Below are 13,885 nucleotides of genomic sequence, written 5' to 3'. Positions count from 1 at the left end.
CAGTCCCAGCTGCTCAGGAGGCTAAAATGGAAGGATCCTTTGAGACCGGTAGGTGGAGTCTGCTATGAGTTATGATGGCGCCACTGCACTCTATCCTGGGTAAACAGAGCGAGACCCCATCTTTAAAAAAAAAATTCACTAAGAGTATGAGTGCAAAGATAGGGAAGGAAGCAGAGTGGAGAAAAAAAATTCAGTACTATTTGTCACCATAAGAGATGGTATTAATGCCTTCAAAATTCCTGGAGTCTAGTTTAGAAGTGATATTTAAAGGTCAGCAGGAAACTTGGAAATAATTAGTGATTCTTCTATACTGACACTGAGAACATGCTACAGAAAAACTCTTTAATTTGTGGAAGTACTATAACATCTAATGAAGTAACAACTAAATATCAGGCCTGGTGTATCAAAGTGAGGAATATAAAAAGACAGAACAATTTCAGGAAAATAAAGTACAATGAGACACTTTCTTAAGGGATGTGACAAAAAGAAACCTCACATGGTAACCTTTTTGTAGAACGGTCATGAGCCCTTTGGGGTTCTGAATGGAAATGCCTAACAAAGTGAGAATTTCTTTTCTATCTCTCTTTTTTTTTTTTTTTTTTTGGAGACAGGGTCTCGCTCTGTCGCCCAGGCTGGAGTGCAGTGGTGCAATCACAACTCATTGCAGGCCTCAAGCTCCAGGGCTTAGGCAATCCTCCCACTTCAGCCTCCCGAGTAGCTGAGACTACAGGTGCATGCCACCACACCCGCTAATTTTTGTATTGTTTGTGGAGACAGGGTTTCACCACATTGCCCAAGCTAGTCTCAAATTCCTGAGCTCAAGCAATCCGCCTGCCTGAGCCTCCCAAATTGCTGGGATTACAGGCATAAGCCACCGCGCCCAGCCTGAGAATTTCTTACAATTGAGAAGTAGTGACTAATTTTCTTCCAGGCCCTTTTCTGGAAAACAGTAGTTTCTAAGGGAATGATATACCAGTTATTTCATATCTCAATTTTTCTCCCAAGTAATGCCATGCAATTCCATGCCTTGAAAGGAAAAACTGTTACCTGAGCACCACTACAATTGGACTTTCACTTCCAGTTATTACCATTAACCCCTTCCAGATCATTAGTGCTGATGAGACAATCATTCCGAAATTTAGGACTTGATAATAGAGCTGCAAGAACAAAAGAGAAGAGATCAGATCCACCATTATACCCACTTTGGAAAGCAATTGAGAGCGGTAACAATTTGAAAGTTTCAAGCAGTACTATTAGGACAACTACAGTTCTGAGACATTCTTTAACATACTATAATAATTATGCCATCAGCATATCAAAACAGGCACCCCTTCTTTCGCCAAAGCACCCTGCTCCATTTTGTTTGGTAAAACATCAGTTACATTTATATAACCATATTATTTTAAGAACCTTTCACAAAAGTTATTTCATTTGGGCTCCATAATCATTCAGCTTAAATTCAATCATACCCATGCTACTTACCAGCCAACAGTAATCTGTCTCTGCTGCTGAACTCCTCTATTACTTTACTTTTCTTTTTTTTTTTGGAGCCTCGCTCTCGCTCTGTCACCCAGGCTGGAGTGCAGTGGTGCCATCTCAGCTTACTGCAACCTCCGTCTCCTGGGTTCAGGAAATTCTCCTGCCTCATCCTCCCGAGTGGCTGGGACTACATGCATGCACCATCACGCCCAGCTAATTTTTTTGTATTTTCAGTAGAAACGGGGTTTCACCATGTTGGTCAGGTTGATCTCGAACTCTTAACCTCAAATGATCTGCCCACCTCCGCCTCCTAAAGTGCTGGGATTACAGGCATGAGTCACCACGCCCGGCCCTCTATTACTTTTCTACCATATTTATCCCTTGATAATCATGGGAATAGTCAATGACATTTAACTCTACCTTCTCATTTTACAGTTAAGGAAACTGTTTCATAAAGAGGAGACTTCACCAAGTCCTATAGCTTATCAGTCACATAGTCAAGACTTGAAGGTCAGCTTTCTTACTAAATCTCTAGTACTCCACAAATTCTAAAATTCTGTGACTTTAATAATCGGATAAAACACCAGAAGGCATTTCAATTTCAAATAAAGAAAATTCAGAACGTATGGAAAAAGGCAAAAAATATTACCAAATCAGATAAGAGAAATAATGTGAGCTAACTGTTTTGGGCCAAGGCTGGAAAAAGCATAGACAGGATGACCAGACACCAAGGCAAATAGTTTAAAAGGAAAAAGCTGGTACTGGAAAGTACTGGGAGAGATCTGAAAAAGCATATTAAGGTCCAACTATGAAGAAACTTAAACACAGGACTGAACCTGTGGATCTAACAAAACATTAGTAATATAAAGTGAAAAAACAAAAGTTTCAAAAGGTCTTACTCTGTCGCCCAGGCTGGAGTATAGTGGCACAATCACAGCTCACTGCAGCCTCCAACTCCTGGGCTCAAGCAACCCTCCTACCTCAGCCTCCTGAGTAGCCAGATGTGGTAATTTTTGTATGTTTTGTAGGGAAGAGGTTTCGCCATATTGCCCAGGCTGCTCTTGAACTCCTGGGCTCAAGCAATCTGCCTACCTCAGCCTCCCAAAGGGCTAGGGTTACAGGTGTGAGTCACCATGCCTGGTCACTTTTGATAAGATTTGCTTGTGGACATTCTACACAACTGTCCTAGTCTCTTCAAAAATCCAATGTCATTCAATGTCATGGAAAAAAAGGTGGAAGACTGTTCTAGATTAAAAAGGACTAAAGAGATATAACAACCAAATATAATGCACAAACTTTGGTTTCTTTGTTGTTTTTTTCTTCCTTCTCATTCAGTTCTAATAATACACAAACTTTGGCTGGATCTTGGTTCAAAAAAAAAAAAAAAGCGTAAGAAAAAATCTGAACTATAAAAGACATTTTGGGGTGAATTGGCGAAACTCAAAATATGATTTGAATATTAAATGACACTAGGAAATTCATGTTAATTTTCTTTTTTCTCTTTTCTTTTTTTTTTTTGAGACAGGGTCTTGCTCTATCACACAGGCTGCAGTGCAGTGACATGATCTCAGCTCACTGTAACCTCTGCTCCCAAGTTCAAGTGATTCTCATGCCACAGTCTCCCAAGTAGCTGGGATTACAATGGGCATGCATCATCACACCTGGCTAATTTTTGTATTTCTAGTAGAGACGGGGTTTTACCATGCTGGCCAGACTGGTCTCAAACTCCTGTCTTCAAGCAATCCACCCACCTTGACCTCCCAAAGTGCTGGGACTACAGATGTGAGCCACTGCACCCAGCCTCTAATTTTCTTAAATTATGTGATAAATTATGTGATAATGGTGTTGTGGTTATATAGAACACTGTCCTTATCATAAGAGATGCATATTAGTAGTAGTTGGCTAGTAGTTGTAGTTAGGGGTGAATTGTCATTATCTGCAACTCATTTTCAACTGATTCAGCAAAAAAAAATTCTATATGTGCACACACACATAAGTATACATAGAACACATATGGCAAAAATGCTAATAATTGTTGGATCTGTGTGACAGATTACAGGTGTTCCCTGTACTTTCTTTCAATTTTTCTGAAAAATTCCAAAAAATGTGTAGAAAAAAATGGAAGAAGCCAGGTGCAGTGGCTCACGTCTGTAATCCCAGCAATTTGGGAGGCTGAGGTGGGCAGATCACTTGAGGCCAGAAGTAGGAGACCAGCCTGGCTAACATGGCGAAACCCATCTCTACTAAAAACACAAAAATTAGCTGGGTGTGGTGGGACATGCCTGTAATCCCAGCTATTTAAGAGGCTGAGGCACAAGAATTGCTTGAACCCAGAAGGCGGGGGTTGCAGTAAGCTGAGATCGCACCATTGCACTCCAGCCTGGGCAACTGAGCAAGACTCTGTCTCAAAAAAAAAATAATAATAAAAAGGAAGAAAATAAAATAAATGTTAGTTGTTATATTTGGGGGTGTAATACTAGGCAATTCTTATTTATTTCATTTTGATCATCTACATTTTCTACTTCTTCCCTTTTTAAACCAATTGTAATTTTTATCAAAACACTATACACACATACATACAAGAATATGTAAAAGAAAAGCAATATCCTAGCCATGGCAGGTCACCATTTTCATCTCTTCTAGCTATTTATTCTGATATTTACCCCAACCATTCTAAAAACTAATTGTTTGTTTACTTTCATACTAGGGTGTTAATGCATGACGTTCAAAATGTACAACGAGGGACTAGGCACAGAGACTCATGCCTGTAATCCCCACACTTTGGGAAGCCGAGGTGGGAGGATCACTTGAGCCTAGGAGTTCCAGACCAGAAAGCAAGACCTTAATCTCTACAAAAAAGTACAAAAAAGGCCGGGCGCAGTGGCTCACGCCTGTAATCCCAGCACTTTTAGAGGCCGAGGTCACTTTTAGAGATCACGAGATCAGGAGTTCAAGACCAGCCTGGTCAACATGGTGAAACCCCATCTCTACTAAAAATACAAAAATTAGCCAGGCGCGATGGCACATGCCTGTAATCCCAGTTACTTGGGAGGCTGAGGCAGGAGAATTGCTTGAACCGGGAAGTGGAGGTTGCAGTGAGCCAAGACTACACCATTGCATTCCAGCCTGGGCGACAGAGCAAGACTCCGCATTAAAAAAAAAAAAGAAGAAGAAGGTACAGGAAAACTTAGAACATTAAACAGAGATGTGGATAATTAAAAAAAAAAAAATTCAGAGGCTGGGCTCGGTGGCTTATGCATGTAATCCCAGCACTTTGGGAGGCCAAGGCGAGCAGATCTCCTTGAACTCCTGAGGTTAGGAGTTCAAGACTAGCCTGACCAACATGGAAAAACCCCCCATCTCTACTAAAAATACCAAATTAGCTGGGCTTGGTGGCACATGCCTGTAATCCCAGATACTTGGGAGGCCGAGGCAGGAGAATCACTTGAACCTGGGAGAAGGAGGTTGCAGTGGGCCGAGATCCCACCATTGCACTCCAGCCTGGGCAACAAGGGTGAAACTCCATCTCAAAAAAAAAAAAAAAAAAAAAAAGAAAGAAAGAAAAATTAGCTGGGTGTGGTGGCGCGTGCCTGTAGTCCCAGCTCCTTGGAGGCTGAGGCAGGAGAATCACTTGAACCCAGGAGGTAGAGGCTGCAGTGAGCTATGATTGTCCCACTGCATTCTGGCCCAGGTGCCAGAGCAAGACTGTGTCTCAAAAAATAAACACAATTGTGATGAGGAATCCAGCTCTCTTGTACCATTTTCTATTTTCTCCCTACAATTATTGACCTGTTTTTCCTGCATACTTTATAAAAACGTTTCAAGTTTCATACTCTTATAAATGCAAAGTTAATCTCTGAACAGACAGACAAGAAACTGGGGAAGAGGAACCAGGAGTCAAGGTGGAAGGAAAAGATGTTCTGATACACATACTTCACGTTTTTACCGTTTTTAGTATATGCAAGTATCACCTGTTCAAAACTAAACTGTTTAGGTTTATTTTTTTAAGTCCATGCTAATGGCCAGAACACTGTATTTCAAGCATTCCAATGAAGCATGGTGTACTCAATCAATGTGATTAATCAATTTCCACAAAAGGAAATCTGAACATTTTCTCAGAGACACTTAGATATTTGCTATTCTTTTGAGTAATGGAGTGATGTGAGCACGTGGGTAATCTGAAACCTACTTTGACACTCACATTTACAGGTAAGGAAACTGAGGCACAGAGAAGCTAAGCGATATGCTCATGGTTGCATATCTACTGGCTGGCAGAGTAGCACTATTAGAACTCTGGCCTCCTAAATTCTACGTTTTCAAGATGGTGGCTTTTTAAAAGACAAAATGGGTCTTTTTATTCTGAAGGCTGAATTGAAGAAGTGGAGTGGGAGATGATAGAAGTAGGAAAACTAGCTTCTAAGATGCAATTATGTCAACCAGAAGATAGTGAGGAATTAAGACCCAATTTTCCAACTTTCTGCACTAAAAATACCACCTACAGTACTGGTTAGGACAATAGATTCTGGGCCCTAATTCAGAACCTCTGAGGAAGGGGTTGTATGATTCTACAATGTATATAGCTCCACAATCCCTTGCTCAAAACCCTTGGGGGTCAGATGTGTTTCAGGATTCAGAATGGGTGTGATTTTGAAAAGGTAATACTTGCATGTACCCAATGTTACATACATACTCTTAGCAGGGTTTATGGCAATATCCCATTATCAAACACATTAAGATTTTGGCAGCAAAACAAAAATTCACACGGAAGTAAATAAAAACTAAAAAAACAAAAAAACAAAAAAACCTGCATGTCAATCAGTTCACATCTATTTCGTTGAGGAAAAAAATTTCCATTTTCAAAAGGGCTCAGTTATAGAGTTGTCAGACGTTACCTAATAAGATATTTAATAAGATAACTGCTATTTAAAAGAAAAATGCCCACCAGGTGCAGTGGCTTATGGCTATAATCCCAGCACTTGGGAGGTCAAGGTGGAGGACTGCTTGAGCCCAGGAGTTCGAGTCTAGCCTGGGCAACATAGTGAGACCCCTATCTCTAAACAAAAAATAATAAATTTTAAAAATTAAGAAAAAAGAAAAGTGCCAGTCAAGGCAACATAGCAAGACCCTGTCTCTAAAAAAGAAAAAAAGAAAAAAAAAAATTCAATTAATTAGCTGAGTGTGGTGGCATGCACCTATAGTCTCAACTACTTAAGAAGCTGAGGTGGGAGGATTGCTTGAGCCCAGGAGGTCGAGGCTGTAGTGAGCTGTGACCGCACCACTGCATTCTAGCCTGGGCAACAGTGCGAGACCTTGTCTCAAAAAATAATAATAAAATAAAAATGAACAAGTTAAAATATATGATTTCTTATGTCCTTGCAAGGAGGTCACGATCCCATCCATAATTACCCTTTTTCTTTTCCTCAGACATACAATGCATTTATTATGGAATCATTATTGTGAAATGTATCTAATCATCAAGATCGTCTTTCTCATTATTATTAGAGAAAAAGGTTAAAAGTTTCTGATTATGTATAACTGGTATGTTCCTTAAAACGTACCTATTTGTATACTGCTAAGTCAATCTGCAAGCCAAAACCTACACAGAAGCACACTATTTGCTAAAACAAACATTCTATCTGAGCAAAAGCTTGAAAAGTGTCATACTCTTCTCCCTTTCTTTTTATCCCTCTTTTCTTGCCAACAGTCTTTACTCAAAAGTCAAACATATTGCCTCCCTAGCCCCTACTTTCTTTATCACTATGTCTGAATGCTTAGGAATGTGTATAATCAGAAAACAAGTGTTGTCTCTTTCTGTACTGGTAGAAATAAGGTGGCAGCTACCTAACCTCATATCATCTAACCACATCAAGCTAACTATTAATAAAGACATTGCAACATATGTAGAATAATAACCACAGAATTGAATAGCCTTATTATTTTTTTCTAAGAAATGACCAGAACAATATTTCTTCAATGCTCAAGGTGAAACTAGAAAAGAATGATATCAAAACCAATCAAAGTTCTATATAATATCTCTCAGCAGCTGTGATATGGGGATTTGTGTTTACTATTCTTTTTTTTTCTTTTTGGGAAGTGTTGTGTAGAACCCTCCCCGAAAGTCCTGTGACTAGAATAAGCCACAAGACAATTTATAATCCACTCTAAGTAATATATAATAAGAAATTAAGAAAACCCTAACACAGAAAATTCAGCAAGATAAAAGTTGATAATAATTTTAAATACTACAATTTAATGGGCTACAATCTAGAAGCTGTATCCTGTGTATTTACGGATCACAATGATCAAATACACCATTGTGCTTCCTATTCTTGTAAGAGATATTTGAAGATCAACATATAGGATATGTTTGTAGAAATCAGAAGCAAAAATGTGTCTTAGAGCTACAAAATAGCAGTTGGCCTAAGTCTTAAATTCCATTTATCTTAAGACCTCAAATTAAGGGACTCATTAATCCATAATCACAATTCTCCTGCTTTCTAACTCACGAAAGGAGAAATTAGAAGCTAAGTATTACAGAGAGTATACTGATAGCAGCTAGAAGTGAAATTGATGGTGCTGAAAAAATTGAAATATCTTCAAATGGACACTATTATTGTGATCCAATAAAGTCAACGCAAGTCCTGGAATAAATCTTAAATGATAATTTTTTAAATCCCTAATAGTCTAAACAAGCATACCACCGTTAAAACAAGTTTCACTTTAGAAATCTGTTAAATCTTCTGACAAGTGAAAACATATTTAACATATACAAACACATGTATAGCAGCTTCCCTCATAATAGCCTCAAACTGGAAATAACTCAAATGCCTATCAACAGATGAATTCAGGCTCACTGGAGCATTTTAGATTTTGGATATTTCAGATTTGGGATGTTCAATCGGTAAAATGCAAATAGAAGTATTAAAAAAAAAAATCCAAAATACTTCTGGCCCCAAGCATTTCAGATAAGGGATACTCAACCTGTACATAAATTGTAGTATTTCTATAAAATGGAATACTACTCAGGAATACAAAGGAATTAACTACTGACACATGCAACATAGGTGAATTTCCAAAATATGCTGTCCTGGCCAGGAGTGGTGGCTCATGCCTATACTCCCAGCACTTTGCAAGGCCAGGGAGGGCAGATCACTTGAGGCCAGGAGTTTGAGACCAGCCTGGACAACACAGCAAAACCCCGTCTCTACCAAAAATACAAAATTTATCCGGGCATGGTGGCACGTGCCTGTGGTCCCAGCTGCTCGGGAGGTTGAGGTGGGAGGATGGCTTGAACCTGGGAGGCAGAGGTTGCAGTGAGTTGAGATCACACCATTCCACTCCAGCCTGGGCGACAGAGCAAGACTCTGTCTTAAAAAAACAAACAAACAAAAAAAAACAAACAACAGAAAACAAAAAAACAAAATGAGCTAAAGAGACCAAATTTACCTTCCTGCCTGAAATAACTGAAACACTGGACAAAATATATGGAACAAGGGTTTTCAGACATTGGACATGTGACTGTGTTCAGGTAGTAAGGACTATGATTACTTAGAAAGGGGAAACAAAGAAGGTGAGACCGACAACTGCCTCAACTTATAGATCGGAGAATTTCCAGGCCACAGGGCAAAGGAGAAATGCAGACAGAGCCTAGCAGTCTCCCTGACTTGAGGATAAAGAACTGGGGAGTTCAGCCAGGCACGGTGGCTCAAGCTGTAATCCCAGATCTTAGGGAGGCAGAGGCAGGAGGATAGCTTGGGCCCAAGAGTTCAAGACCTGCCTGGGCAATGTAGCAAGATCCCCATTCTCCACAAAAAAAGAAAAAAACAAAGACACACACACACAAAAAGGAAGAACTGGGAGTTCAGGGAGACAAAAGCAAAGATCAGTGCATGCATGTGAGGGGACTACTGAGGATGGAAAAAGAACCATTTAAAAGGAGCGGATAGAACAATTCCCACAGCTCTTACGGAGGAAGAATAGTTTGTTCCCACCAGAGTAGAAATCTTCATGGGGCTTTGGATTAGAGTACTCAGAAAGGTATTATTCACTTGTAGTGCAAAATTAGCCATAGACTAACAGCTGCTCTGGATCCATCTAACAAAGCTTCATAAGAGCTTGAGAAGACCAAACTGTTTCCAACTAACTTGCCTGTATCCCAGAATAAAGCTCAAGAATATTTATGCAAATACAAAAATATCCAGCACCCAAAAAGGTAAAATTCACAAAGTCTGGCAACCAATAAAAAACTACCAGATATGCAAAGAGGCAAGAAAATATGACCTATAATGAGAAAAATCAATAAATAGAAACAGACCCCAAAATGGCAGAAATTATAGGATTAGTAGAAAGGGATATCTGCTGGGCGAGGTGGCTTATGCCTGTAATCCCAGCACTTTAGGAGGCGAAGGCGGGTGGATCACAAGGTCAGGAGTTCAAGACTGGCCTGGCCATGTCTTGAAGAGACATGGTAAAACCCCATCTCTACTAAAAACACAAAAATTAGCCTGGTGTGGTGGCGCATGCCTGTAATCCTAGCTAATCAGGAGGCTGAGGCAGGAGAATTGCTTGAATCCAGGAGGTGGAGGTTGCAGTGAGCTGAGATCACGCCACTCCATTCAAGCCTGGGTGACAGAGCAAGACTCCATCTCAAAAAATAAAAAACGAAAACCAAAACCAAAAACAAAAAAAGGTAGAGGAAAACTTAACACATTAAGTAGAGATGCGGATGACAGAAAAATATCCAGAGGCCGGGCGCAGTGGCTCACACCTGTAATCCCAGCACTTTGGGAAGCCGAGGCAGGCAGATCACCTGAGGTCGGAAATTTGAGACCAGCCTGACCAACACGGAGAAACCCTGTCTCTACTAAAAATACAAAATTAGCCGGCCGTTGTGGCGCATGCCTGTAATCCCAGCTACTCGGGAGACTGAGGCAGGAGAGTCACTTGAACCTGGAAGGCAGAGGTTGCAGCGAGCCAAGATCACGCCATTGCACGCAGTCCAGCCTGGGCAACAAAGCTAGACTCCGTTTCAAGAAAAAAAAAATGTAAATGATCAAATACTTTACTTAGAAGTTAAATATTGTTCACTTGGATAAATAAAACAATGTTCAATTATATGCTGCCTACAAAAATGCACTTTAAAGACACAAATATTGTGAAAGAAAAAGAAAAAAGAGAAAAACACATATCATGCTTACATTAATCAAAAGAAAATTGAAGGAAAAAAAAGCAAGCTAGAGTGGTTGCATTAATATCATACAAAGTAGATTTTGGCTGGGCACAGTGGATCACGCCTGTAATCCCAGCACATTGGGAGGTCAAGGTGGGTGGATCATGAGGTCAAGAGATGGAGACCATCCTGGCCAACATGGTGAAACCCCATCTTTACTAAAAATACAAAAATTAGCTGGGTGTGGTGGCGTGCAGCTGTAGGCCCAGCTACTTGGGAAGCTGAGGCAGGAGAATCGCTTGAACCCGGGAGGTGGAGGTTGCAGTGAGCAGAGATCACACCACTGCACTCCAGCCTGGAGACACAGTGAGACTCTGTCTCAATAATAATAATAATAGGGAGGTAAGTTCATCATGAGGATGTAAAAATTCTAAATATTTATGCAACTAATAACCCGGCTAATTTTTTCAAAAATTTTTGGCCATGGGCGGTGGCTCACACCTATAATCCCAGCACTTTGGGAAGCCAAGGTAGGCGGATCGCCTGAGGTCAGGAGTTTGAGACCAGCCTAGCCAACATGGTGAAACCTCATCTCTACTAAAAATACAAAAATTAGCTGGGCGTGGTGGCGGGCACCTGTAATCCCAGCTACCTGGGAGGCTGAGGCAGGAGAATCGCTTGAACCCGGGAGGCGGAGATTGCAGTGAGCTGAGATCGCATGCACCATTGCACTCCAGCCTGGGCAACAAGAGCGAAACTCCGTCTCAAAAAAAAAAAAAAAAAGAAAAAATTTTAGAGATGAGGTCTTGCTACGTTGCCCAGGCTGGTCTCAAACTCCTGGGCTCAACAATCCTCCTGCCTCAGCCTCCTGAGCAGCTGAGATTATAGACACAAGCAACAGTGCCCAGTTTACAAATATATTTATACAAATATATTATACAACTTTACATATTAGACAACTTTGATGAAGTAAATCAATTCCTTGATACCAACCACCAAAATTCACTTAAGAAGAAATAGACAACCTGAATAGACCTATATTCTATTTGAATATAATTAATTTGAATTTATGGATTTAAATAATCCGTATTATTAAATAATTTGAATTTATGAATTTAAAATCTTCCCACAAAGAAAACTCCAGGCTCAGATGGCATTCACTGGCAAATTCTACCAGACATTTAAGGAAAAAAATTCTAACAATTCTAGACACTAACTCTTCCAGAAAATTGCAGAAAATACTCCCCAACTTACTCTATTAATCCAGTAAGCCAATTTTAAGCCAGTTTTAAGTAAGGTTCTGCAACAGGTCCAGCTTTGAAAGCTCTACTAGTAGCTGGGATTACAGTAGTACCCATGTGACTCAGAAGATTTCATGGTGACTGGTATGTCTGTAATGGATAGGGATGCTATATGGAGCCTTCGGCAGTCCTTTACAAGTAAATGACAGCCAAGACCTTTCGGATAGGGACAAAGCTATACTGTCCTTTGGAGAATCGTTCTCCTTTTGAGTAACAGCTTTTAGTTTGCTACTGAGTTCTTGTAGAGACTAAAAACTTGACCATGGGCCAAGTTAACATGTGACCTGAACTCCGTGACATGCACTGGATGCCTGGACGCTGTCAGATTCACCAAGCCATAAAGTAGGACATGCATAGCAGTAAGTACTCCATCATTAAGTGTAAGTGGTATAGAGAAGACTGGGCTCAAGCATGTCCTGAAGACACAAGTAAATATGAGCAAGTGACTCAGATACCCATGGCTCCTAATAATGCTACCCTGCTTCCTCCCTCATATTGTATTTACTGCCTCATGAGGAGCTCCCCATGACAGCTGACTAAGGAAGACTTTAGGCCTGATTTGTGATGGTTCAACATAAACCATCTAGCACTAACTGAAAGCAGACAGCTGTAGCATTACAATGTCATGCAGGGTTGATCATGAAGGTTTGTGAAGAAGAGAAATCCTCCCAATGGGCAGCTTCAAGCGATACTGCAGTTGTTCATTTTGCCTGGATGGAGAGATGACTACAGATGTAGATTTACATTGATTCAAAAATGACTAGCAGTTTGGCTGGATGGACAGTGACTTGGAAGGGACATCACTGGAAAGTTGAGACAAGAAGTTTAAGGAAGAGATATGTGGATGGAGCACTCCAAATATGTATATAGAATATGAAGATAATTGTGTACCATATAAATGCTCATCAAAGAATTACCTCAGCAGAAGATCTTAATAATCAGGTGAACAAAAATGACTTCTTCTGTGGATATCAGTCAGCCTATTTCCCCAGCCACCTGTGTTACCCAGCAGACTCATGACTAAAGTGGCTGCAGCAGTCAAGATAAAGGTTAGCAACATGGACTTCCACTCACCAAGACCTATTAGGTTCTAGCCAACACTGAGTGACTAGCCTGCCAACCGCAAAAAAACAATACTGCCGCCAATCCTGATGGCAGGCTGATCATACTTCATCATTTCAATCATGAAAGGAACAGCAATTTCTTCTTGCTAGACTAGCCTCTCGATATAGATTGGTCTTCCTTGTCCTTAGTATTTCCGTCAAAAAGTACCATCCACAATCTTACAGAATGCCTTATTCTTCATTGTGGTATTCCATACAACACTGCTTCTGACCGGGGGACTTATTTTATAGCAACTAAAGCACAGCAGTGGGCAAGCAGTCATGGAATTCACTAGTCTTATTATGTTCCTCATCACCTTGAAGTAGCCAGCCTGAAATAACAGAATAGTAGACCATTTTCGATTTATTGTCTCTCAACTCCAAATCCACCCTCCTTCCTTGTGTTACTCAAGCTGAATCCTATAAACACAAATCCTCTGCCAGCTGGCTTAATGTTAGGTGTAATTAATAAAGGGTATTGAAAGGCCACTGCAAAACAGAGGGCTTCCCCTCCTGGTTTCAACATGATTTTAGTCCACCTAGTACCCAGTGGGTCAGTGTGCTGGAAGCCTGGTAGTGCACACTTCAGTGACCACCAAGGTTGACTCGAGCCCACACACACTCTCTGCCAAATTTCTCAACCTTCCAGTAATTCACGACTATAAACCAGCTCCAGGTCAGTACTCTGGCAAATGGTATTGCCATGATAGGTTGCATGTTGCTGTGGCAGCCAAACCCTCACCAAAAGGTCTGAATCTCAGGCTTGGGAGGGGTTTGGGGTAAGGTGCTTTCTTAGTTCTTTCTTTGTTCACTCTTCCTCATCCTGGAGGATA

The 13,885-nt window shown here is 40.6% G+C and overlaps 1 protein-coding gene across 5 annotated transcripts in view; it reads right to left on the bottom strand.

Annotated features, from left to right (window-relative positions):
* SEC11A (SEC11 homolog A, signal peptidase complex subunit) overlaps positions 1 to 13,885 on the bottom strand; it is a 44,902-nt gene that overhangs the window by 19,788 nt on the left and 11,229 nt on the right. For all 5 annotated transcript variants that reach the window (XM_005560388.4, XM_005560387.4, XM_005560386.4 and 2 more), the window contains exon 2: positions 1,048 to 1,157. In XM_005560388.4, the coding sequence (XP_005560445.1) occupies positions 1,048 to 1,157 (110 nt within the window). The remainder of the gene's footprint in view (positions 1 to 1,047; positions 1,158 to 13,885) is intronic.

Source organism: Macaca fascicularis, chromosome 7, assembly GCF_037993035.2.
Source record: "Macaca fascicularis isolate 582-1 chromosome 7, T2T-MFA8v1.1".
NCBI lineage: Eukaryota > Metazoa > Chordata > Mammalia > Primates > Cercopithecidae > Macaca > Macaca fascicularis.
Note: the sequence above shows the minus strand (reverse complement) of the source record. Positions and strands in the feature narration are given on the sequence as shown.